We start from the raw sequence: 27,984 nt of genomic DNA, 5'->3' as shown, positions 1-27,984 counted from the left end.
GTCAAACACAGGCTTCTTTCTAAACCTTTACTAGCTTTTCTTTGTTCTGTTGTAGCAAAGCAGTGTTTTTAGATGAGTGCTGTGGTGAGATATGGTTTACTCAAGATGGAGTCTTTTGAAATGTTGTAACAGTTAATTGTAAAAACACTCCAACTAAAAATAAGACCGCAAAAATCCAATCCTTACTCTGACTTACCCTGAAGTACAAAAATCATATCTCACCCAAAGCCTAAGCAGCTTATGATGATTCCATCCCATTTGCCACTTTCCAATCACAACATTGCTCAAGCACTGGCCTTGCAATAACAAACCACATGTCTATGACTTCATGCTCCAGCATGCAGACAGTGAAGGTGCACTGCAGGATAGGTGCTCCCTTCTGCCAGCCACTAGTGTCAGTACGCTGGCCTCCAGTCTAGGCGAGCCCCAGGCTGAGAGGCCATGTATGGAGGATCTAATTTCCACAATGGACTCTCTGGAGCAGCTAAGTCCCACTGACAGTGACCTGAAACTGGGCTCTTCACCCAGTGAGAGGGGAGTGGAGCCGGAGAAGGCAGAGGAGGTGGAGGAGGGGGAGAGTTACAAGGAAGATATACTGATGGGAGATGACCAGGTAGCCGACTTTGCAAGCTCCGTGCTGGCAGCCATCTCCTGCTGGCACTATAGAGCCAGGGCTTTGCTTTCTACTCACTTCACAACGGTGAGGGTTTCTGCCACCCACAGGTTTCCCATTTCCTGTTGTGTTCAACTGGCTTATCAGTCCTCTCACTTTCTCCCACGCTGGGTCTTGTCCTTCTCCCCCTCTTCCTCCAAAAACATAGCCAACTAACACCTGCATTTGCATGTACACATCGAATGCCTCTGGTCACTTTCTTGTTTTTAAACGGCATGTATTAAAGTTCTGCCAGTTTACTAACACTGAACTCGTGCTTTCAAACAACTGTGTGATGCTTAGGGCATGCTTGTTTGCCATGTGTTGCTTTGCAGGTCATTTGTTGATTATCTCAATGAGCATGAAGTAGTGTTGTATGTTTTTTATGTCTCATGTTCATATCCAGTTTAAAGTCTGTTCTGTCTCAGAATTATTTTTTTAAGGAGGCATGATTCATGTCAGAGCTTATGCTGTTGAAGCCACGCTTGCATTCAAACCAGTATCTCAATGCATCTTCTGAAATATGTTGTTTGACTTCAAAGGTTAATGTAGCTACTTAATGAAATGATCATTATAATGGCAAGAGCTTTGCTCTTTGATAATCAGATTTCCTAATCAGATTTCCTTTCTGACTTTTCATAATTACAGTCTTTTGTTAAGGTTAATTGTTATAACAATGCTTTTTCTAAATATGAATTATTCAGTATGATTTATTCAGTATACACTATGGACTGTCATTTCAATCGGAGGTCTTTTATCATAACCATTGTAGATTTTTCAAGGGTTACCTGAAAAAACCTGTTTAAGAAATTCCTGGTTCCTCAGTGCAAATGCCTCTTACAGATTTAGAGGAAAGAACTCTCTCTTATGTCATATTTTGTTCTCTCAGGATGACCAGAACGGAGATGCAGCAGATCTGAAAATGACAACAATAGAGGATACTCACAGCCAGGAGGGGAAAAATGAGGATGTTGCTGTGAAAGAAATTCACACCACTCAGGTGCTTAATAAAGTCTTCTGCACACATCCATTCAGCCTCATTTCCAGGCTTTAATGAGACCTCTCTGAGGTTACATGTGACATGTATTCAGTCTGTTGGAAAGTGCCTGTTTGTCCTCATGCTATTAGGATTGCTTGCTTTGTTGCAAAGCATAGTACATTTTAAAATGACACCCTTTCGGTGTATTTGCTCATTATAGTATCTCTGTGAAGAAAAGCTGGATGATGGAATACTATATTACTTTTTTCTTTACAAAGTTACAGTGTAATAGGTACCCTTTTGCCATGAGCACAGCAGTCCTTTGTGGCCTATTTGAATCACGCCTGTAGTCATATTAGTGCCTGCTGTATATTTTTAGTCCTGTCAATTAAAATGCCACATATACATATTTTATTTACTGATGTCCTGTGGCCAGCTTTCCCACAGAGAAAGGCAATAATTCACTTGGTATCCAGGAGCAGTTCCCACCTGATTTTTATGGTAACTTTGCAAAACAGCTTATGCATCCAAGCAGAGTAGAAATTGTTCATTTTCTGAAGCTTATCTCCACCCCACAGCTTTGAGCTGCTCTCTTTGCAAATGCAGGTAGTCCCAAAGAGCAGACAACACTTGGAAACAAATTTAGATAAACAGTCGACAAGAGTGATAGCGCCACTATGAACGCTGCTAGAGCCACCGACATTGCCATGTTCATCGTTTAGCTTGCCAAGGGTAATGAAAATGGTCCACTGAGGAGTTGTTACAAACCAAGCTGCAAATACGATCCCCATGTGTCCATCATTTTTACCACACTTTGGTATTGCAAATATAAGTAGGTGAGTATAATAAAGGTTGAGTGGGTCTCATGAGACAAAACGCACGCCTCATAAATTGTGGGTACTTTGGATTAAACCGGCTAGTTGACTTTGAATGGGTCCATTAAGTTAATGGGGAACGGAGAACAGTAATGTCTGTTTTACTCATTACATCCCATTTGAAAAACTCCTATCATGTTTCAGGTCAGTGTGGAGGAGCTGTGCCCACCAGACTGTGTCTCTGAAGCAAAGAGCAATGATCAGCTGGAGGAGATTAACCTCCAGAGCCCTGAGTCTTCCATCTCCTCTTTACATCAGGAGGCCAACACCACAGAAACTCTGGATACTTCTAGAGAGACCAGAGAAGAAGAGGAAGAAGTAGGGAGCGATTCCTCAAGTCTCCAAGTAGAGGAGACAAGTGTTCTGACGAATGGGGAGATGTCAGACGAGGAAGAGGAGGCAGTGACAGACAGTAAAAGCATCCTTCCATCTTCTGTGTTGGACCAAGCAAGTGTAATTGCTGAGTGTTTCATCAGCAACCTGTCTAGGAGGAGCAGTCTGGTTTCAGAGGACTTGGATTCCTTAGTGTGCCCCTCATCCTCCACAGATAACGACATTTTCCAAAACTCGTCAGCGAGTGTGGACCTAGAGACAAACATTGAAGTGTTTGCCAGCTCCCCAGAGCCAAAGGTGATGTCACATGAACCTCCCCTGAATACCTTGATTCAAGAGGAATGCCGGTCGACTCTCTCTAAACAGGATCGCATCCTCATCCATAAGATCAGAAGATATTATGAGCATGCTGAACACCAGGATGCAAACTTCAGCATCAAGCGCAGGGAAAGTCTGTCCTATATCCCAGCAGGTCTGGTCCGACACCTGAGCCGACAGCTGAACAGTACTCCACAGCAGCAGGCAGTCCCAGGACACCGGAAAGGTCTTTGTCATAACCGGCCCACCTCCTGGTCTGTGTTTGACCTCCCTGGCTTAGATAAGAGTCAGAACACCCAGAAAGAAACTGAACCAATCACATCAGAGCCCAGCAGTGATAGTTTTCAGAGCAACATGGATACATCTACAACCAATGAAGTGTTCAGACCTTCATCAGACATGCTCAAGGTCTGGGAAGACATGGAAATAAAAGAGGAAAGCAAGGATGTCCAGCAGATCACTGAGGACACACCTTATGATTCAAGTTTACAAACAACACAGGACAGTAGTTCAGAAACCTCTGAAGTAAAAACCACTGAGCAACAGCTTCAGATGGTAGAAGAGTCAGTGGTGAGCACTGAGTCTGATGGCTGCTCTGTTTCATCACCAAATACAACGTCTCCAGCAGTGGATGGTGGATCTGACCAGGACTCTAAACCACAGAGGAGCCAGCTCACCCATTTACCCAAGATCATTAGTTTCCGAGCAAGTATGGAAGAGGACCAGATCCTTCAAGATATGGGAAAGATGAAAAACAAGGTGTTCCAGTTGGCACGCCAGTACAGCCAGCGCATCAAAAACAACAGGCCAATGGTCTGGCAGAAGCACAGAGAGATGGCAAATCAACAAGCTTTCAGGAACATGCCTGCAGTCCACGAGGACAGGACACCTTTGAGGAAAAAGGGTAAATAGAGGATGCTTTATTGTCTCATTTTTACTGGTTTGTGTCACTGTTTTTGCAGAAACCTGTCACTTTATTTTGTGTAGAGAAAAATGAAAAACATTTTTGCTGTTTATCTGTTTTTTTGGTGTGTGTGTGTATGTGTGTATGAACAGGTAAACCCAGCCTAAGGTTGGCCTTGAACACTTGCAGTCAGGCAGTCATCCATGAAGTGAGTTCTCCAAGCCCAGTCCAGACGCCCAGCTCGGACCTCAGCTCCCACAGTATAGTTACCTCCCCACAGAGTCCACAGTCAGAGACCTTCCACTGGCCTGATGTACAGGAGCTGCGTTCCAAATACACACCGCCAAGTGTGGACACGGAGGGGTCCAACTCCTCCAGAGTAGCTCATAATTGCACAGTCCCAAATGGGACACTAGAGAGCTGTATGAACAGAGGTAAAGGTGGCTCACAAAGGTGTAGCAGCTCCTCGGACCTTCACAAAGCTCTCACAGATTGTTCAAGGTCTCTGTCTGTACCACTGCAGAAGGTGAGCAAATGTGGGGGAGAGGACTGGCCTCAGACTCAGCTGCCAGCTGTGCTATGTAGGTGGAGCTCCTTAGACCACATGCTTGGGTCTTATCCCCTACATGAGGTACAGAACCTCCAAGAACCTGTGAGGACTTATCACACATCCAGTCAAGTGTCTCTGACAACAAGAGAAACTGGTCAAGTCCACGATCCAGACCACCTCCATGAGGGTGTAGACTGTACCACAAAGTCTGCTCTTCTAAGTTCAGGGAAAATGACTGAAAGTAACCTGGTGAAGAGCTTACGGGAGAAGTTTCAAAGCTTGAGTACAAGCTCATAAAACCCCAAATCATTTGAAATGTGTCAGCTTTTACTCCGAGCACCTGTCACATATGAACCAGATCATCCTCACCCCATCCTAATGCCTCTTTCCTTGCAGGAAAATATTAGTTGGACTGTTAATTGTTTTCAGTGTATGTGACACTGGGTGATGTTTATGTTGTTTAGTACAAGTGTTGAAATGAATATAATTGGTCAGTGGTTATAATTATGAGGGAAGAGAATACAGCTGAAAAGGTGTTTTGCAATATTTGTACATTTGGGTATTTGTCTGCACTGTAAAATACAGGACTCAAGTAAAATGTATAAACTATAACACCATTATTGGAACTATTAAAAGTCCTGGACTTTCCAAGGAGAAACAAAATGAACGGTAAATACAGACGTGTATTGTGTCCAGCCTCTCCCACTGTTTACCCCGACCACACACACCAAAGACCGTCTCTCGGATCCACATGTTGACAGACTGATCACAGCAGCAGGGTGCTTCCACATCTGCAGTAATGTCACTGGAGCTTTATTTTCCTCTTGTACATTTTCCTGACCACTATTTATGAAACTGTATATTTGGGGGAGTTGGGCCTCATGTAAATAATGCTCAATAGCCTTTTTACCTTTCCATTCCAGAAAATATATTGTTTCCTACTTGAAGTTTCCCATATTTTCAATAAAAACACAGATGTTACATGTTCATGGATGATCATTAATGTACAGCATGTTCTGCACTGCTTTTTCAGATATCTGTTTTTATTTCAGTATCCGTATCAGTTAAATGTTACCACAAATATTTGTTTTTTCTTGACTTTGTATTGTGTTTGTGCGTTAACAGAAAAGTGTTTTTATTCAGTTTGTATTGAGCGGATGGATCAACCGTGAAAATCTAAGCAATCTGAGAATATAAGGTGGATGCATGTTTGTTTCTTGATAAATTTGCGTCAGATGTTTGTATTTACAATGACTGCACAGCATAATCTGTGTGCCTCAGGTTACCAGCCGCCCATAAAGCGCACAGCTTCACTCAGAGTCCCACCAGAAGCCAAGCCAGAGTCCCTTCAGCGTAAAAAAAAAAAAAAAAAAAACAGCGTGTATGTGCGCATTACTGTTTTCTTTTTTAAAAACCGGAAGTGTCTCCTTGTGCGCCTGTTTTCTGATTTGACACCAAGCTTCGTTACGCACCGGAGTCGCGCACATCAAGACGCAATTGGAGTCGCGCACTTAACCCACATGCCAGCAACAAATTTTCTCCCACGCAGACACAACTAACCCGTTTTTTTTTTTAATTACAGGATTGACGCAAACATATTAAAGTCTGCTCTTTTTTTCTATGAAGAATGGGTTGCGCAATATCAGGTCTGGCGGCAAAAGCGGAGTTTGGAGAGAGGAATACAGATGCCGCTGCTCCTGCCGCTCCTGTTCATCCCACCGAGGCTCAGATACAGATGATCAAGGACTCATGGAAAGTTATCCGGGACGACATAGCCAAAGTTGGGATTATTATGTTCGTCAGGTGAGGTCTTTCTGCTTTCACTGCTTTTCAAAAATAATAATTATATTCCTAGAGCGGGACTGTAAAGCCTCAGACATGTGTTTTTATTCCATTAATATTATAATAATACTTATCTCAACAGGTAGCCTACTGTATATATCCTGATTTTTAAAGTGAATATGGGTCAGATTTGGAGCAGAAATGTGCCAAATGTGATCTATATGTTGCATAAATCCAGGATAAGTCACTCTTGTATGACTTTAGAATAAGGCAGTAACTATAGGTTTATAAGATGTTAATAATGGCTCTGGTAACAGTTTAATAATTCACAGATTTTTCAGGAGAGTTACTCAGGGGTTCAAGGATCCATCCATGCCAGACCACAATAACATTTATTTGATTTATTTCTCCTGTTTTCAGCCACTTAACCATCTAGATCAGGGGTGTCAAACATGCGGCCCGGGGGCCAAATGCGGCCCGCCAAAGGGTCCAGTTCAGCCCCTGGGATGTTTTTGCCAAGTGCAAAAATTCCACAGGCTTGAATTGAATTAAGCAAAATAAAATTAAATAAATTAAATTTAAAAAATACATAAAATAAATGAATAAATAAATAAATTTGCTTGAATTAAGGAAAAAATCTTGAATTAAGCAAAAAAAAAAAAAAAAAAAAAATCTTCAATTAAGCCAAAAAAAAAAAAAATCTTCAATTAAGCAAAAAAAATCTTCAATTAAGTAAAAAAAAAAATCTTCAATTAAGTTGAAAAAAAAATAAAAATAAAAATCTTGAATTAAGCCAAAAACAATCTTCAGTTAAGTTAAAAAAAAAAATAAATCTTGGATCAAGCCAAAAAAAATCTTGAATTAACAACATAATTTTTTTTCTTTGTTTTAGTGAAAAAAATAACATTAAACTATGAAAATATTCACATTTACAAACTATCCTGAAACAATAAAATGTGAATAACCTGAACAAATATGAACAACCAGAAATGTCTAAAGAATATTAAGCACAGTTTTTCTGCCTGTTCCTCAGTGTTGAGTGTCTTTGTAGATCTGATCCATAATGCACATTTAGAAATGATAAGTTGAAGAATAATATTATTAAAATTGCACTAAATTTTCTTAAATTTTTTAAATTTAAATTTCAGTTTTTTGAGTTTTTTGTTTTGTTTTTTTTTGGATAGTTTATAAAAGTAAGTATTTTCAGAATTTAATGTTTTGTTTGTTTGTTTTTTTTACACTAAAAGACAAAAATCTGGAGTTGTCATTATTTATAGGTTATTATGTTATTATTTTACTGGTCCGGCCCACTGGAGATCAAATTTAGCTGAATATGGCCCCTGAACTAAAATGAGTTTGACACCCCTGATCTAGATGGAACTTAATATTAGCATTTACAAATACAGAATTGTTTTTTTTTTTTTAAAGAAATGCAGAGGTGATGCTTATAAAGTGTGAAATAAATAGTATTAATATGCTGGAATAGTGAGAACCTCAAATTAGTTATTGATAATCTCTAAATTATTTAATGTTTTATTAATAAAGTCTTATAAAATGACACTATAATTCTGAAATGAAAGCACCTCATGAGTATAAAAGGTTGTTTGTAGGGTTACACTCCTGAGCATGAGGCTTAAGTAAAAGTAATTGGTGTTTACTTTCCTTCGTTGAACGTCTGATCTCTGTCATAAGACATAGAGGTCCACAACCCACCGTGACGATGCCACTGTGTCTGACTTTTCCACACAAGGCACCACCTCCACCATACCCCTCCATCTTCTGACCCTCAGCTTTATGCAGAAAGCTCGGAGCAGAATACCCCTCCTCCCTTCTTATCACTTCATATCACATCTTAACAACATTACATAAGTCTACCTCCTGGTCTGATATAGTCCTACAATTCAAGGCCATCAAGAAAATTCATTTGATCAATTATGATGATGACCAGCGCCTGGAGAAAAACATCTTGAGCCTTTGACAGAGAAATGAAAATGGTGTACGTTCAGGCAGGAAATGTTGGATTTAGAATGAAAAACATGGAGCGTATGGTTAGCAGCCAAATAAATGTGTCCCCGGGTTGACCTAAACGGCTGAGATTGACCTTAGCATGTTGACCCGGAAATATGTGGGCCTCTAGCGTGTCGGGGGGGCCTCCCTGTGACCCCAGGCTCTGAGGATTTGCTTCCCATCACTGAAAAGAAAAAGGGAATCACCTGAGTGTTTTTGCCGTAGTCATTTAATGGGCATACACTATTCTGCCATAAAACAGTGACGGCCTTTATTCAGTCAAACTAAACAGCTACTCTATGTACAAATCCCTGAGCAAAGTCAATTAACATTCCTACATGTCATCATATGTTATGCATGCTTGGATGTACTGTATGCTAGTGTCCACTATAGATACGCACAATAGGACAAAATAACCAGAGGCAGAAAAGCAGAGCAGTCGATTTCCCTGCGTTCCCTCACTAATGAAGCTGGTGAGAAAAGCAAATGTCACAGATGAATCCTGTTATAGCCTCTGTTGTAAAAGTAAGACACAATCATCCAAAACCACTTATACTGTAGCGACACACATTCAGTTTATGACATTCAGTCAAGCACCGATTCAGAAATAAACGGAGCCTGAACGCTTCCCATTTGTTGGAAAAACCATAACAGGTCGTCCTGCTTAAACTGTAAATACCACCAGTTAAGTATCACACAGTCAAATGACGGTTTCAGGTGAAATGATCCAAAAGCAGACTGACTCCCTCGCTCTGACATCAGTCTGAACGGTGAACTGTCTTTGCCGGCCATGTCAGGACATTCATTTTGATGCCCCTCGCAGCATTATCGCTTTATCAGCTTGTCAACGGAGGCAGAGATCCTGATGTTATTCTTTTTCTCTAACACTGGTCCAACACTTCTCCTCATCTAGATATCAGTCACAGGAATAGACATGCCATGGATGTACAGGGTGGGGAAGCAAAATTTACAATATTTTGAAGCAGGGATTGAAAGACAGTGTATGACCAATTAGTTTATTGAAAGTCATGAGAATTTATTTGCCACAAGAAAATTTACATACTAGAAAATGTTTTTATTCTATGTGTCCTCCTTCTTTCTCAATAACTGCCTTCACACGCTTCCTGAAACTTGCGCAAGTGTTCCTCAAATATTCAGGTGACAACTTCTCCCATTCTTCTTTAATAGTATCTTCCAGACTTTCTCGTAATAGTTTTGCTCATAGTCATTCTCTTCTTTACATTATAAACAGTCTTTATGGACACTCCAACTATTTTTGAAATCTCCTTTGGTGTGACGAGTGCATTCAGCAAATCACACACTCTTTGACGTTTGCTTTCCTGATTACTCATATGGGCAAAAGTTTCTGAAAAGGTATGGATAATAGTGTTAGGTATGATTATGACATCAATATATGTTTGGTTTCAAAACAATTGACGTAGTGCCTGCTGAGAAAAAACAACTAAATGTTCATTGTAAATTTTGCTTCCCCACCCTGTATAGTGTATGTATTCATCAGACTCTCAACATATGTTTTACAGCACAGCGAATTAACCCATAAAGACTCAGAGCTACTTTTGTGGTAGTTCCCAAATGAATTTTTCTGTCTATTTAACCTTTTTTAAAATTATTTATCCCCATTTATTATCCAATCCAATCCAACTTTATTTGTAAAGCACTTTAAAACAACCACAGTGGACTAAAGTGCTGTACAGAAGAATAATTAAGACAAAAATAGAGGAATAAAATACAGAATAGATTAAAACTGTAGAACTGTACAAAAAAGAATAGAAAAGAAAAGAAAATCATGATATGATATTATGTGTGATATTCACATAATATATGTGTACTATTATGGCTAAAATTTTCTTAGAGGTCTTATTTCTGTCTTTGTGCATAAAAAATCAATATAAGTGAATCCCCAAAGGAACTTTGTGTTGGTAAATACAAGTTGTGCAAATTTACAGGATTTCAGTTATGTTGCAACATGTTGATGGTCATATGAACTATGTTTTCAGGTCCAAAATGTCCAATTTCATCACAATTAATGCTATATTTTCATGTTGCAAATAGCCAAGTTATATTTTAACTGAATTTACCTGAAAAACAAATATTCTATTCTTTTAGATTCCCCACTTTTTCTTACAAGATTATATCCTACATATCACATGTTTTATTTTTACAGGTTGCAATATGGAGTATGGTGCTGATCCATCCTGCTTATGTTACGTGAATACATACATAAAGAATGTCACACGTCACTTTTTAAATCAACAGTTTTCTAATAATAAGCATTTTTATAAAGAAATAACAATTCTATATTGTTATGTACTCTTTAGTATGATGATAAACTATACAATAAATAATTACGATACTAGTTTTTGCACAGGGGTCATTTCTGGAAACAGTGACATGGCTGCCGAGCATCAGTATGATGGGATCCGTAACAACCATGTCACATCCGTCCACTGCCACATTTTGTGTTTTTGTTAAGTTGTTATTGTTTTAGATCCACAATACTAACATTTATGAATAAGAGGAGAATTAGCAATAGTAAGTATATAAGTTTATTACTAATAAAGTACTGGTACTGACCAGATCATCATGGGTAATGTCACATCCGTCCACCAGTTATTTATGCTCTTTCTAAATGCTATTTTAAGAATTCTATTCTAATTTATTTTCTTCTATTCTGTGTTATTATTTTATATTCTGTGCTATATTCTGTTCTATACTGAATTTATTAATTTCAATGCCCCCCCCCTTTCTCAAATGTCACATCCGTCCACCGGCAAAAGTTTTCACATACACATGCTATTCGAAATCCAATATTTCTGAAAATATAGCTTCCACTGTCAAATATCAGTAGTCTGTGCACAAATGTATTAGTATTATTTCAACACAGTTCTATGCATTTCTTACAACTTTTTTTTTTTTTTTTGACAAAAATGGCCACTCATTTGACCCCTTAAGTAAATTTTAGCCGATTATGATATTATCCTCTCTGTTTTACATTTTTTCAGCAAAAATCAGATATTTTACTATATTTATTTTACTGATCGTGTACTTTATTCATCATGCTGAAATTACATTTGATGGTTATCATACCAAAAACAAAAAAAACTTGAGAAAAAGTGACTTTTCGGTAAAATCTATCTTTAATGGACCATAATCCAAGTGTGTCCATCCACTGTCATTGATTCAACTCAGTGGGTTTTACTGGTGAATCAATGTTGTAGAAGATAACGATGGTGTTTCCACGGTAACTATGGAGCCTCTGAACATCCAAATGGGTCATATCTGATGACCATGAAAAGATGACAAGCTGTATTTTACACCAATTATTCACATGTATTGATAGGATTAGTGGATCAACAGGGATTAAATAGTTTAGATCAGTTGATGGGTTTGGTTGCCAGTGGCTGTTTGGGTCTTTATGGGTTAAAAATGTCTCTAACCTGCCACACCCAGATGCTCTCATTGGCCGTGTTTATCTGCAGTTTATGTCTACACTTTGACATGATATCAGTGAAGCCGGCACTGTTCTCATCTGAAGTCCCTCGGTTTAATCATGTTCAAATGACACCCTATCATGTTTTAACGGGTGTGCTTCATAACCTCAGATGCCCTTCATTATCTTTTATTTCTCTCATTTTCCATGCAACACTGACTTATAGCTGGATGGAGAAGCAGCATTACCACAGGCCTTGCATCTCAGTGTGAGGAACTGTGCATTCTGGTGCCGTGATTAATCACAGGTACCCCAGCTGGAGACTCTCTGATTGGATGGCAGCATGTGGATGGAGGTGAAAAGAATGGGGAGTGCCGGCTCTCAATGCTGGCCCTGATAGGACAGGGCAGCTCAGACTGAAATAAGGGTATGGATTGCCTGCATAACTAACTCCCATATGCACCACATTCTGACTCTGATTAAAGCTGATGAGAGTTGAACCAGAGCGGGATAGTCGTGGTGATAAGACAAATCAGAGTACGATCAGAAAGGCATAATCAGATCTCTATTCACAGACAGAGAAACATCTAATCTTAACATTATGCGCTGTTTGTTGTCTTGGTAACAGGTTGTTTGAGACCCATCCTGAATGTAAGGACGTCTTCTTCCTGTTCCGGGATGTGGAGGACCTGGAGAGATTGCGGACCAGCCGAGAGCTCCGAGCCCACGGCCTACGGTCAGTCACCAGAACTGTGTTTGTACCATGAATACACAACATCCACTAGACCAGGGGCGTCAAGCGTACAACCCGTGAAAAGGTCCGATCTGGTCCACAGCTGCAATTTGTGAAATGCAAAAAATACACTGACAATATTAATAATCAAGTGTGTCACAGTCATTTCATTTCAGGAGTCACATACAGCCCAATGTGATTTCAAGTCAAATAATAGCAAAGTAATATGTAAATAATGACAGCCCCAAATTTTCTTTTTGGTTTGATGTGAAAAAAGTAAAGTTGCAAAATGAAAATCTTTTACAAATTATCTTTTCACAATAAAATGTGAAAAATTTGAACAAATATGAAGAACCTGAAATATCTTAAGAAAAAAAGAACATTTTTTTTTAAACAATATTATGCCTGTTACTAAATATTTTATGCATTTGTAGATCCACCATGATCTGTAAGTTGTGTTATTAATAACCTGAGACATGATATTGTTGAAATTGTACTTATTTTCCATAAGAAATTTCAGGTTGTAAATGGTGGTTTGGATTATTCACATTTTCATAATGTAATTTTACTTTTTTCACACTAAAACAAGTGGTGCCAGGCACAACAAACCCGGCCCCTCGCATGTAGTGTAGCTTATTTTGGCATCAATCCAGCTGATGTCATCATGTCTATGCATGTGCTGATGTCAGCATATCACTTGCCTCTATATATGTGCCAAGTTTGAAGTAAATTGAAACAAAACTGATGTTTTTATAGACATTTTAGATGTTGCCCATTATAAGTAAATGGGAGAAAAAAAACATTTTTAAAATTCATAATAAAGTTTAACTTTGACCTGCTTTTCCCAAAATGTAACCACATGTATTCTGGGTCACTGGCAATCTATAAACCCAATTTGGTATGAATTCAACAAACAGTTTTGCTGCTACAGACATTTGAAATTTTGCTCTTTATAAGTAAATGGGAAAAAAAAATATTTTAAAAATTCTGAAAAAAAATTTAACTTTCACCTACTTTTCCCAAAATGTAATCACATCTATTCTGGTTCACTGGAAATCTATAAACCCAGTTTGGTATGAATTCAATCAATAGTTTTGCTGCTAGAGTGTTAACAAAGAAAGAAAGAAACAAACCAAACCAAAAACAATACAACAAAATCCCACTGGGCTGTTTGTGGCCCCTGAACTAAAATGAGTTTGACACCCCTGCACTAGACTCGATTAGTCACATGACCTCAACTCTAATGCAAGGGTGCCAGTTTGAAGTTTGTTAATTTTTGGAAGTTACTTGCATTATATTTGAACAAACCCCTCCATCATCAAAGCTTCTAAACATGCTCTACAAAATGTAAAAGCTAATGCTGTAGCTCCATTGCTCCACATTTTGTTGTTGGACTGGTGACCTGGTCTCAGCAAACCTAAATATACTCAATATTGAATGTGCTGCTTCTTAAATGAAATGGGAAGTTAGTGAATCTCAGACCAAAAATGGACAGACTAAACACCCTAAATGAATGAATAAATGGGTGTTTGAAGGAAGACCACAGGCTGATCTGTTTGAGTGGAATCCTCCAACAAAAGAGGCTTAGTTTCCTAAATAAACAACTGTTTGTTCCATAACAATCATACGACCTCTGTAATCATCTTTTACATCTTATCTATGCACCAGAACCCACCTGATAAGATCTAATGCCAACTAAATGATCATTTTGTGAGACAAGTGACAAGACATGAGGTCCATTTACAGCCGCTCTACTGTCATGGACCAAACCCACATGCACTTTTATGGTCCTTTTCTTCTTTATATCATCAGAGTCACAGGTAAAAAAAAAAAAAAAAAAAAAACTGAACTCACCAAACATATCACTAACCACACACATCCACTCTGCTGAACCACAAGACCAACTATCATGAACCTGAAGATAACGTTCAGTGACGTCAAGTGAACTGATTCGATCGGCGAACAGTCATACACGTGATCAAAGCTTAAGCTAATTAGCCGTAGTTTAGTTGTTGCCTTTAATTCAACAGTGAAACAGGCCACACTGGGATGTTTTCTCTCTATAGTCTCTCTGTTTAGACATACAGACATGTGATCCTCCCCAAACGTGACATGCTTAATTTCAGGCCTGACTTGAATGCATCCATATGTCTGTATGGCAGGGGTGTCAAACACATTTTAGTTGGGGGGCCACATTTAGCCCAAATTGAACTCAAGTGGGCCGGACCAGTAAAATAATAACAGTGAAAAAAGTAAAATTATATTATGATCAGGTTTACATTTACAAAGTTCCCTTAAAAATCTAAATGACATGAAAAACTTGAATTGTCTTAAGAAAAACAAGTGCAATTTTAACAATATTCTGCCTCGGTTTCTCAATTTATCTTTACACATGTGCATTACAATCGCACAAAACATTTAGTAACAGGCAGAATATTGGTAAAATTGCTTTTACTTTTCTTAAGATATTTCCATTTGTTCATATTTGTTCAGGTTATTCCCATTTTTTTTTTTTTTATAAAAGTATAGTTTGGCAATGTAAACATTTTCATGTAATTTTACTATTTTTGCACCAAAAAAAAAAAACAAAGAGAAAATTTGGGGTTGTCATTATTTTTATTTATAGGTTATTATGATAATATTTTACTGGTCTGACCCACTTGAAATCTAATTGGTCTATATGTGTCTGTATGTGGATTGATTGTTAATATCTTCAGTGTAATTTTTGCATTTCACAAATTCATCCCACGGGCCAGATTGGACCCTTTGGTGGGCCGGATTTGGTCCCCGGGCCGCATGTTTGACACCAGTGCTGTATGGAGTCGGACCCCAGTCGACGTTGGGAAAGACCAGGTTATCACTGCTTAAAGTTTTAATTATTCTTTTTCTGTTTTACCTGTTTGTCTTGGGAAGATGTCTACAAAGGACAAACCCCTTAAATTTAGGTGAATACACGTTAAAATGTATTTTTTTCCTACTTCTTCCTTAATGTTAGAAAGACTTGGACACAAACGGATGACTTTTGTGACCACAGTGACAGTTAACCACTAACCAGTTGCACCAACTGAGAAAAAGGAGACAAAGGACATGGTTTGTTTTTGTAGTTTTTTTGCACAAAGTCTTTTTTATTGGTATTTATGCAGAGACTCTACAGAAGTGTGTTTCAGACATGAATTAATACGAACAAGAACAGTCCCCTCCCCCCATTTCCCGCCCATGTTCCAACAGAACCCCACCCCTAACGAAATAAAAAAACAAAACAAAAAAAAAAAATACTTATAATAACAACAACAAAAATGGTCACTGTACCATTTAGCAGATTGGCTTTAATTTCTCTATAATAAAGGGTCCATCTTACTTAGTATGTGTGATATCCAACTTCTCTATATGAGTTAGAAAAGGTTTCCATATCTCATAAAATTTTTGAACACACCCTCTAGTAGAATAGCGGACTTTCTCTAGTGTCAGGTGGTGTAAAAGTTCACTAATCCACATCTTAAAGGTTGGAGGGTGTTTCTCCGTCCACCTACGAAGTATTAATCATCTGACAATGAGAGAGGCAAAGGCTATCATATTCTTTGTGTGTTGGTTGTGATGAATGGTTTGTGAACTTATTCCGAATATCGCAGTAATGGCAGAGGGCTCTATACGTGTCTGTAAAACGTCTGATAGGGTTTTAAATATTGGATGCCAGAAATGATCTAATTTTGAACAGAACCAGAATGTACAGGGTGGGGAAGCAAAATTTACAATGAACATTTAGTTGTTATCCATACCTTTTCAGAAACTTTTGCCCATATGAGTAATCAGGAAAGCAAACGTCAAAGAGTGTGTGATTTGCTGAATGCACTCGTCACACCGAAGGAGATTTCAAAAATAGTTGGAGTGTCCATAAAGACTGTTTATAATGTAAAGAAGAGAATGACTATGAGCAAAACTATTACGAGAAAGTCTGGAAGATACTATTAAAGAAGAATGGGAGAAGTTGTCACCTGAATATTTGAGGAACACTTGCGCAAGTTTCAGGAAGCGTGTGAAGGCAGTTATTGAGAAAGAAGGAGGACACATAGAATAAAAACATTTTCTATTATGTCAGTTTTCTTGTGGCAAATAAATTCTCATGACTTTCAATAAACTAATTGGTCATACACTGTCTTTCAATCCCTGCCTCAAAATATTGTAAATTTTGCTTCCCCACCCTGTATGTGAAAGGGTGGCTGGTGTTTGTTTACATCGATTGTTTTTGTAGTTTAACAGTATTGTGGAAAAAAAAGAAGAGCGGACTACTGCCAGAGGTCTGCATGGTCTGAGTGTACTATCAGTTTCAAGGATAGAACAGTAGTCACTACAGACACAAGTATCCAATCATACCTACTTCTGTTTAAACACTTGTTAGTCTGTTGGTCGGTCGTATTCATAGTCCTCAGTGCAAAGCATATTACTGTCTGCCAAAAAATAAATATTTCAAGTGGGTTGAAATATATAGTTTCTGATTAAAAATGTTAATTAGTTTCCTTAGAAAATGCTCCTTAAACAGAACTATTTACAGCTGCAGAATATTAAGCATGTGGTGTGTTTGTGTTGCAGCAGCGGATCAGTTTTTTTAGAGTATTGAAAAGCCTGTGTGTGTCTGTATATATGTGTGTTCATGATCCTGAAGGAACAAAGTACAAATGCATGATTTACTGTTTTTAATAGGTTTTGGGCATGGGCACTGGTCTTTGTTGTGCAATTTAATGACAAAAATCTACCCTAATCCTGTAAGGGAGTTGTATTTTATTTTATTTTTTTCCGTGCACTACCTTTATTTGTTTATTTGGATCCTATTAGTTGTTGCCTTGGCAACTACCGACTCTTCCTGGGGTCCATATTCAGACAGAAAACACAAATGTTCAGCAGTCTTCCATCACAAACGTCCCCACTGCATCCCACAGTGAAACAGTGAGATAAAAACCAGGAGAACTATTAAAACAGAGTATGTGCACAAGTAACAACAACAACCTCGTCTGTTAAAACGAGCAGATATGATTTGTGCATTTATTTTGGACATGTGTCATTAATCTAACAGTTTTTGGAGACGATAGCAGGCTGCTCCGTTCAGATATGGCCTAATACATTGCAGTTTCATTTTCATTCCAGTGTTGGATGACAGTGGCGCCTCAGGTTGTATATTCTAATGTTTCTTACCACTCTGCTGTAAACATTGCACTTGTGTGTTGTCTGCCGGTGTGTATCATCAGACCGCTCTGTGTTCCTCTTCACATAAGGCCAAAGCAGCCAATTATTGCCTGTGGACCTGAAGGTACAGAGAGCGGCATGGCATCGCAGCGGCCACTCACAGACAAAATGTGAGTTTCATCCCAGCATGAACCCGCTGCTCTCGAACGCAGCGATAAGACCAAATGGCCCTTCAGCCGCACTCAGGGATATTAGTACAAATGTCCACGGAAGAGACGGACGAGGAGGAGGAGGACGAGAGAGATGAAGCAGCTCTAACCCTTTGTTCCATATTCGTCTTCAAAAACTGTCACTGCAGTGGCACACGCATCTGAAATTGATCCCATGGTGTTTAGTGCAAAGAAAAACATATCAGCTGGGTAAAATATTGAGAAATTAGTTGGTTTTGTATTCATCTTAAGCTGCACAATCAATTCGTTTTCTGTTTTTTTTTTTGTGGCTTATGAGTTTCTGAAAAGTGCAGATGTCACCAGCTTTTCAGCACAGAAGATTGCCACACTTATCTATAATAAAAACGCATCATTTGATAACCGCCTACTGCTAATCCATGATTAACTCTTGAATCAATCTCGTTGGATAGCCCATCCTGAGTGTTTTTTCCTCGTCTCTTTCAGGGTGATGTCTTTCATTGAGAAAAGTGTAGCTAGACTGGACCATCTGGAGCGACTGGAGGCTCTGGCGCTGGAGCTGGGGAAAAGCCATTATCATTACAATGCTCCGCCTAAGTACTACAGTGTAAGGACCTGATCATTTACTGCTGAAGTGTGTTTTTGTTTTCACTACTCACATGGTTTATTGTCTTATCCGTAGCGTTTCGGGGAGAGTGGGATAAGATGAGCCAGCGGGTTGTTGGCAAAAGTAAAGAACTGTCGTCATGTGCCACCATAAATTCAGGAAGCACTTATTACACTGGGTTACAAAAAAAATGTTTTTTACAAGTTGTCTAGGTTTTTTCAACTGAATTAGGACCATTTTGCACCGCTAAATCCAAAAATGACATCTGTTTTTCTCAATCAGGTCAGGTTTTTTTGCTAATTTGATTTTGAAAAATTTGATTTTCTCACAAAATTGATTACATTTTTGTGATTTTATCAGTTGATTTTTTTATATAGTTCTCACCCAAAATAGGTTTTAAGAGAAAACAAGTCATTTTCTAACAGGATTCTTGTTAGGTACAATGGTGTATTCACCGCAGATGTAGCAGAATACATCAGGCTTATTTTTGCAAGCTCTTCTAGTCGAAGCCATTTCATTCACCTGTAATATTAAATAAACCATTAATCATAAATTGGCAAAAGTAAAATCTTCAGAACTTGTTTATTGCAAGAAATATGAAAGAATTTTGTATCATATGATGTGAAAATGCCTATAAATGTAAGCAAAAATGTTAAAAAGCCAATATGTGGCATAGTTCAGAAAGTTGACCTGATTGAGCAAAATTAATGTGATTTTTGGATTCAGCACACCAAAATTATCCTAAATCAGCTCAAAAAACTTAAACAATAAATTTGTTGTTGACCAGTGTTATTTATGTCTGCCTTTGATGACGAGATGCAAATGGGGCTAAAAGACAAAAATGGTGTTTAAGACAAGATACAAAAATGGCAAAAGTTAAAAATGGTGTTAAAGACATAAGAACAAAATGATGAAAAGGTCAAAAATGACATAAACTACTTAATGAAAAAAAAAACATAAAAGATAAAAATGTTTAGACAATAACAACATGAAAGTCAAAAATGATTCAGAAGAAGCAAGGAGGAAAATGATTGGATTAGATTAGATTAAATTAATTAAGTGGTTATACTTTTTTACATATTATTTTCCTTGCCAAAGTACATTTTCTGCATGTCAGGTATAATATTTTTCCAGATCTAAAACTATATATTTTACATATTCAACGTTTACCGACGTATAAAACCATGTGAATCATTTAGCTCAGGGGTGTCAAACTCATTTTCTTCCGGGGGCCACATTCAGCCCAATTTAATCTTAAGTGGACCGGACCAGTAAAATAATAGCATGATAGCCAATAAATAATGACAACTCCAAATTGTTTTAGTGCAAAAAATAACATTCAATTATGCCAATATTTACATTTAAAAACTATCCAAACAAAAAGGATGTGAATAACTTGAAAAAAATGGAATTTGTTAAGAAATATAAGTACAATTTTATCAATATTATGCCTCGACTTATCATTTATATATATGCATTATAGGTCAGATCTGCAACGGCACAAAACATTTAGCAACAGGCAGAATATTGTTAAAATTGCGCTTAATTTTCTTCAGACATTTCAAGTTGTTCATATTTGTTCAAGTTATTCACATTTTAAAGGATAGTTTGTTAATATAAACATTTGCATAATTTAATGTTTTTTGCTCTAAAACAACGAGAAAAATTGGTGTTGTCATTATTTATAGGTTATTATGATATTATTTTTGAGTTTTATGCCCTAACTTGCACTTTGCAAATTCATCCCACGGGCCGGATTGGAACCTTTGACGGGCCGGTTTTGGCCCCCAGGCCGCATGTTTGACACCTGAAGATTAGCCTGAATTGCAAAGACAGGGACATTTTTCCACAGTGGTGCTTATGGGGCCGTTTGAGCCATTGTAGTTAACATAGTATCTTAATAATGTGTGTTTTTTTTTCCTGCTGTATGCCTGAAACATTTTTAAGCATCAGCTTTTGATAATAAAACACAGTCTGGGAGTTCTTTGACAATCCGACTAATGTGATGGACGGGTGACAGAATTTTTTTTTATTACATGACAACTATATATTATAATAGTTTAGTACATTTACAACAGACTTGTACATGTGTTTATTTATCAGCTCCTTTCACCACGATATCCATTCTGTGTTGTTACTACAGCTTTGACATGATTTCAGTTCTGTTTCTCATGGCTCTTTCATGATGTTTTCTGTCTTAAAAGCACTAATTCTCTCCAAACATGATTTTAAATGTTGACAAAACTGGTTTCAGAACAGTGCAGACACGAGACACTGGAGAGAATAACATTTTTTCCTGCCAAAAACTTAAATTTTATTGTACAATATGATGATGTTTTATTTGTTTGTTGTTCAAAACTATACTGACTGATTTTATTTCATATCAGTACCCTCATCCCAAAAAAGGCATTCAAACTTTTAGAATATTAAAGGTTTTTTTTTCCTAAGTTGTTTAAATTAGCTTTAACCCATAAAGACCCAGTGCTATTTCTATGGCAGTTCCCAAATGAATTTTTCTTGCTATTTAAACTTTCTTAAGATTTATCACTATTTATTACAATATTATTCTCTGTTTTTTTGTGTTTTTTTTTTTTGTTGTTTTTTTTTTCAGTGAAAATAAGGTATTTTCCCATATTTGATTTACAAATCATCTAAATGTTCATAAAAACTCAGATTAAGGTTGAAGGTTTGTATATCAAAAACAGAGAAAACTGAAGAAAATGTGACTTTTTGAGCAAAGATATCACTAATTGAACATAAAAACAAGTGTATCCATCCACTGTAATTTATCCAACTCCATGGGTTTTACTGGTGAATCAATGTTGTAGAAGATGACGGTGTTTCCACGTTCACTTCAGAGCCTCTGAACATCCAAATGGGTCATATCTGATGACCAGGAAAAGATGAAAAACTGCATTTTACACCAATTATTTACACAGATTGATAAGATTAGTGTATCAACAGGTATTAAACAGTTTAGATCAGTAGATGGTTTTGGTCGACAATTGATGTTTGGGTCTTTATGGGTTAAGAAAATAAATAAGACTGTCTGTAATATGATAAATCTCTTGTTAAATTACTCTCTTCACAGGGACATCATCTTTGAATTATGCTTGGGGTTAAAGTTATTATTATTTAATTATCATTTTAATTTATTATTATTTAAGTCACATGCCCAGCTTACTCCTAACAACAAATTGAGCCATGGAAGCACTTTTTTTTTTTTTCTTTGCAGGTTTTAATTTTTGGGCTCTTTGTCACAAATGAAATAAGGGTATAAGTTTTCATTCTATCTCTGTTGCATTTTTAATAATAATAATAATAAAAATAATACTTCACACTTAAATAGCGCTTTTTGGACACTCAAAAACACTTTTTCTTTCCCTTGACAACAAAAGTCAAAACTGGCTCTAAACTGCAAATTGGAAACACTTAACACTTGCAAAAAACAATAACAATGATCTTGTAGCCTAGTTACCAAGACATAAGCACTGGATTAAGTTTGTTTTCATAAATGTTTTCCAGTATGTCGGAACAGAATTCATCAGTGCCGTGCAGCCCATCCTGAAGGAGAGGTGGACGTCTGAGTTGGAGGAAGCGTGGAAGGTAGGGGGGAGTGGGGAATGGGGGGGGGGGGGGGTCGCTGTCACAGAGTCACTTGGGTGTGACTTGTGTGTCGCCATGTGTGGATGTTACTCAGAGCGCTTTTCTGAGAGCCAGGCTTGATATGTGCAACCATCACATCAGTGTAATAGCTTGTGTCCGGCTCACATCAGCGTCTCTTAATGCGTCGTGTAACATGTCAAGATGGAAACCAGCGCGGCACAAGCTTGACTGATGTGAAAATGTACATGTCACTGAACCATACATGAGCATATTGAGAAATGGAACATAGCTCTGTCACATCATGTTATGTCTGGGGTTCCTTCTGTTATTAGTGCAGCCATGTTGGAAAAGAATTCTGTCTTTTTTTCTGTCACCAGACACAAACCTACATGTTCTCTAAATTTAGTATTTGTGCAGTTTTTTTTAATTGTCCCCACTTTTAGAATATATTTACATGTGCACATGACATCAAACATTTCACTGCGCAGTAATTTTAACATAACAGTTTGAAAAGAAGGTATGTTTACAGCCTCATGTTATTTTTATGACTTGTTTAAAGCATTTAAATATTTTCTGCACCCTTTAATACAGGGGTGTCAAACAACCGGCTAATGGGCCAAAACCAACCCACTAAAGTTTACAAGCTGGTCTGAGGGATAAATTTACAAAGTACAAAAATTACACTGAAGACATTAACCCATAAAGACCCAAACATGCACCATCGACTAAAATCATCTACTGAGCTAAACTGTCTAATCCCTGTTCCACTAACTAATCCATGGAAATAATTGGCGTAAAATACAGTTTGTCATCTTTTCATGGTCATCAGATATGACCCATTTGGACGTTCAAAGGCTTCATAGTTACCGTGGAAACACAGTCATCTTCTATAACATTGATTCACCAGTAAAACCCGTAGAGTTGGGTGGACACTGGATGGAGATACTTGGTTTATGTTCAGTTAATGATAGATTTTGCTGAAAAGTCACTTTTTCTTAAATTTTCTCTATTTCTGATAAAATAATCCTCAACTTTTCTCTAAGCTTTTAGGTCCGTCTACATGTTCAGTGAATTAAATGTTGAAAATACCTCATTTTCACTGATTAAAAAACACAAAATACAGAAGATAATATTACAATAAATGGTGATAAACCACTTAAGTATGGTTAAATATAGAGAAAACTTCATTTGGGAACTGCCACAAATGTCACACTGGGTCCTTATGGGTTAACAGTCAAGGGTGTCAAACACATACAGCCCAATTTGGTCTTAAGTGGGTTAGACCAGTAAAATAATAGCAAAGTAACCTATAAATAATGACAACTTATAATTTTTAATTAAAAAAAAAAAAAGGAAAATTACATGAAAATATTTACATTTACAAACGATCTATTCACAAAAACATGTGAATAACCTGAACAAATATGAACATGAAATGTGTTAAAAGATGTAAGTGTAATGTTAACTGTTATGCCTGTTAGTGTTTTGTGCCTTTGTAGATCCACTGTATGTTGTATTGCACGAGTAAATGATGAGCTGAGGTATAATACTGTTAAAGTTCCACTTATTTTTCTCAAGAAATGTCATGTTGCTCATTTTATTCGCATTTTTAAAGGGTAATATGTAGATGTAAAACATTTTCATAATGCAATTTTATTTTTTTTCCACACTAAAACATAGCCAAAACTTTGGAGTTGACATTATTTCTAGGTTATTATGCTATTATTTTACTGGGCTGATCTGCTTGAATGTGTCCCCTGATCTAAAATGAGTTTGACACTGCTGCTATAACAAAATGTCTGCTGCCCTCTGGTGGTTCTTAGAATGTTTTCCTTCTGTAGTCCTGACACAGTTCACTGTTTGTGATCCAGACCATGTTCCAGTATGTGACCAGCCTAATGAAGCAGGGATACCAGGAAGAGAGCAACCGACAGCGGCAACTGGCAGTCTCCCCAAAGGAACGACTGGACAAAAGGAACACGGCACTATGAGTGGCTTCCCCTGACCTCCACTCAGACTGTTTTTACATGTACAGAACAGAAATGTGTGTATGTACATAGTGTATTTACTGTCCTGTTTTCTACATTGTTTGCCGTTTCATCAGAATGGACACAAACAGTGCAGTGACTTTTAACAAAGCACTTTATTTCTGAACGTAAATTCTGCTCTGCGGTCCTTTGCCGTGACATTAGGACTGAGTGGCAAAAAGAGACCCGACAAATAGCTGACAAAATACGCTGCCGTGTATTGTGATAAACAGAGGTGGCATTATTATTTCAGCCAATGCTCTGTCTTTGTTACTCAAAACATGCCTTTCGACAATTCAAAAACTGTTCATTGTATTCCGTTTAAACCAATCACACCATTTGCAAAATGTCAACTATTCACATTTGATGAAGCTACATGGTGCATTTTATTGGTGTTTTACAACTTAAAGAGACTTTTAGACTTTAGAAGCATCTGTAGTTAAAAAAAACACAAGGGGGAACATTACTATATGTTGTATTTCAATAAGTAAAATAAAAACACTAAATAAATGTAATCTCCAATGTTGGTCTAAGTCAAACACAGTGAAGTTACATGAAGAAAAAAAAAAAAAGAATTATGATAATTGAACAGTTGTCCTTACGACGCAATCAAAATGAAAACATGGCAGCACAACTTATGGGTCAGCCATAGGTTTGACATAAATATGGACTTAAAACAAATAATACGAAAGGCATTTTCAAATCGGAGGGCTCCTTGGATTTGGCTCCAGAGGTGACACAGCTGGTTCTGAAGCAGAGATGGTGATATTTAATAAAGCTGATTTGCTGCTTTCCGTACGAGTTGAGAGAAATCCTCAGGTTTTCTGCTCCAAATGACACTGGACAGCCAGGGATGAGAGATGACCATGCAAGTAAACGGCATAATATCGAAGCAGTCCTCAGGATGAACAGTGATTCTGAGGCCGAGGGTTTATGGGAGGAGGGGGGAAGCCGAGTGGGCCAGCAGACCGGGTGGGGCCCTCTCCCATCAGGTCGTACAGGCCAGTTCAGGAACCCAAAAGGTTGTGTTAAGAGTCTGTTTCTCATTGGGTAGCTTTGGTTTTCTTGCTTTTGCTTTTCTTATCTTTCTTCTTAAGTCCATCCATGTGAGCTCTAAGGAGGTTAGAGTAGGCCTGGAAGGAGACATATACGATTAAATCACAAATGGCTAATTTAAAAGATCTCATCAAACAAAAGGTAATGCTCAGTAGCATTGAACTGAACAGCTCTAACTAGACAGACAATGTCTTATCTGGATTAGGGACCAAACAGAAAGGCTTTCTGGAATCAAACCATAAAACTAGCAACACTTACCATCTGAAACTTGATTACTTCTTTGGTGCTAACCTAAAAAGGAAAGGCATTAAGAGTCACAATTAAAAGCTTAGGAACCTAATGATGCATGAAGCAAACAATATGTTTAAAAGATCCTACAGAAAGCTCACCACTGTGCTAATTTTCCTCTTGCCATCAGACGCTCTGAGGAGACATTTGTTATCTGCTGGTTCAAAGGACTCTGAGTGGCCTTTCCTGGGCACCGGCTTAGTCCTCCCATCATCTAAGAAGAAAAATATCCCATTCCATTCAGGCTTAGATGATGAGAGAGATACCAAGAAACTCGGCATTACGTCTTACTGTCCATCAACGATCAAAGATAGAGTGCACTTACATTTCTTTAGTGTGATGACGACACTACCGGAGGTTCTGCATTTCTGAAACAGCCGTGTGAGCTCTGTGAGAAACTGAGAAACAGACTATTTTAGTGCACCAACATAACACCATTTAAACAGACATACAAACATAAAAACAGTCAAACAACTTCTTGATGAAGGTTTGATGCTGAACCGTGTCAATGTATAGTGTTAACAGTCTAACATGACCATGCCCTGACAATAAAGGCATTTTAGTATTTTTAAAGAGCGTTTTGGAGGTTTTGTTGCTGTTTCCTTATATAAACAGTACATGTCCTAACCCAAAAAACACTTCCAACTCCTCCTTTTCCAACATTTCATGCACGTCTTAGTAATCTTAGATACTGATGTTGATGTCAGCATAGGAACAGTACATCTGATGATAACAACAGCTAATAATTATAAATCTCAGGCCAGAGTCTATTAACAACTACAACAGATGGAGTCTTATAGAATAGAGCTCCAATAAATCCTGCTTTAACCCTTAAAGACCCAATGCTACTATTGTGGCAGTTCCCACAGGATTTTGTCACTATTTTTAACTGTTAAGTGATTTATCACCATTTATTCTAATATTAAGCTGAGTATTTTTGCATTATTAAGCAAAAATCTGTTATTTCTTTTTCCTATATTTAATTTACTGATCGTAATTGATGTCCATAAAAGCTCCAATTAAATTTAACCCATAAGGACCCAGTGTGACTTTTGTGTCACTTCCCAAATGAATTTTTCTCTCCATTTAATCTTTCCTAAGAGATTTGTCACCATATATTAGAATATTAGCCTCAGAAGTTTGCATTTTTTCCCAGTGAAAATCATCTATTTTCCTATGTTTCATTCACTGATCATGTAGATGTTCATAACAGCTCAAATTAAAGTCAAAGGTTATTATATCAAAACAGGAAAAACTGAAGAAAATGTGACTTTTTTGTAAAATACATCAATAACTCAACTGAACATAAACCAAGTGTCTACATCCACTGTCACTGATCCAACTCCATAGGTTTTACTGGTGAATCAATGTTATAGAAGATGGTGTTTCCACAGTAAGTACGGAGCTTCTGAACATCCAAATGGGTCATATCTGATAACCATGAAAAGATGACAAACCGCATTTTACAACCATTATTTACATGTATTGATAGGATTGGTGGATCAACAGTTATTTAAATTTTTATATGAGTAAATTATTTTAATCGTCAGTGGATTTTGGGTCTTTATGGGTTAATAAAAAGGTAAAATGTTTTAGAAGTGAACCTTGGGACACGTGATAATGTGAACATGCTAATGTGAAACTGATGCGGCAGGTTTTCCACTGCATTGGCACGTTAAAGGTTAATAGAAATATCAGAGAAAAAAATACAATTAATATGTAACCAAACCCTACATCTTGTTGTTCGTTTCTAAAATGTTGCCTGCAAGGATGGGGTTGTGGTTAACAATAGAAGTCTGTGGTAATAATTAGGGGCTTTCATAAAGACATGGCACTTAACTAGTCTACAGAAGTCTACGAGTTAACATCAACTACAAAATACAGCTGTTAAACAGGTTCCACTCCATGTTTAAGAAAATTATTGCGACACTGAAGAGAAAAAGTTTGTGCTAAGACATGTAAGAAATCTTGGCTTTTGCGATAACGAAAACACCCGATTCATTCACTATGAATCTGTCTTAATATGCAAACGCTAGCTTACGGCTGTTAACACGAAATAGTTCAGTAATTTCAGATGAATCTACAATTTTCGCCAGTTTAAGGAGTGAGTTTAGTGTTAGCTAACTAGTTCAAACCTGACTAACGTTAGCTTGCTAAATTGTAGCTACACTCTCTACCGATGCGACAGAAAATAGCAAGACAGTCTAGGCACGGTTTTTAAAGTCTGTGACAAATAACGAGAAAATAATAAATAATTCGTTGAATACTTTTCGTTCTTACCGAATCATTTTCAAGCAGCACCATTATTCACACAGTAATTCAGCTGTAGCGCTAGCTCACTGGTCGCAAGCTAACCACCTATGAAGCACACGTACTACACAACCCCGAGCTCCGCCCTGTGACGTCACTATACAGTTTGTATCGTAGTTATACTGCTCCCTACTGTCAGG

At 37.5% G+C, this 27,984-nt stretch overlaps 3 protein-coding genes across 5 annotated transcripts in view; 2 read left to right on the top strand and 1 right to left on the bottom strand.

The window, feature by feature from the left end:
* LOC115413871 (pleckstrin homology domain-containing family G member 3-like) overlaps nt 1-5,592 on the top strand; it is a 35,158-nt gene extending 29,566 nt beyond the window's left edge. The window contains exons 16-19 of one of the 3 annotated variants that reach the window (XM_030126994.1): nt 338-613; nt 1,542-1,652; nt 2,651-4,061; nt 4,214-5,592. In XM_030126994.1, coding sequence (XP_029982854.1) covers nt 338-613; nt 1,542-1,652; nt 2,651-4,061; nt 4,214-4,908 — 2,493 coding nt within the window. In that variant the 3' untranslated portion in view covers nt 4,909-5,592. Of the gene's footprint in view, nt 1-337; nt 701-1,541; nt 1,653-2,650; nt 4,062-4,213 lie in introns of all 3 variants that reach the window. The other 2 variants (XM_030126993.1, XM_030126995.1) reach the window with 2 other exon arrangements.
* A 348-nt stretch (nt 5,593-5,940) lies between these two features.
* On the top strand, nt 5,941-24,745 carry xgb (x globin). The gene is made up of 5 exons (XM_030126996.1): nt 5,941-6,414; nt 12,480-12,587; nt 18,437-18,557; nt 22,083-22,163; nt 24,035-24,745. The coding sequence occupies exons 1-5, from the start codon at nt 6,239-6,241 to the stop codon at nt 24,152-24,154; spliced, it is 606 nt and encodes a 201-aa protein (XP_029982856.1). The 5' UTR covers nt 5,941-6,238; the 3' UTR covers nt 24,155-24,745.
* srp14 (signal recognition particle 14) lies at nt 24,288-27,929 on the bottom strand. The gene is made up of 5 exons (XM_030126997.1): nt 27,815-27,929; nt 25,860-25,932; nt 25,636-25,748; nt 25,505-25,537; nt 24,288-25,323 (listed from the first exon to the last, which is right to left on the bottom strand). Exons 1-5 carry the CDS (start codon nt 27,836-27,838, stop codon nt 25,234-25,236), a joined length of 333 nt encoding a protein of 110 aa, XP_029982857.1. The 5' UTR covers nt 27,839-27,929; the 3' UTR covers nt 24,288-25,233.
* Nucleotides 27,930-27,984: the final 55 nt, after the last annotated feature.

Source organism: Sphaeramia orbicularis, chromosome 22 (assembly GCF_902148855.1).
Source record: "Sphaeramia orbicularis chromosome 22, fSphaOr1.1, whole genome shotgun sequence".
Taxonomy (NCBI): Eukaryota; Metazoa; Chordata; class Actinopteri; order Kurtiformes; family Apogonidae; genus Sphaeramia; species Sphaeramia orbicularis.
The sequence above is the reverse complement of the archived record's forward strand: the minus strand, read 5'-3'. Positions and strand labels throughout refer to the sequence as shown.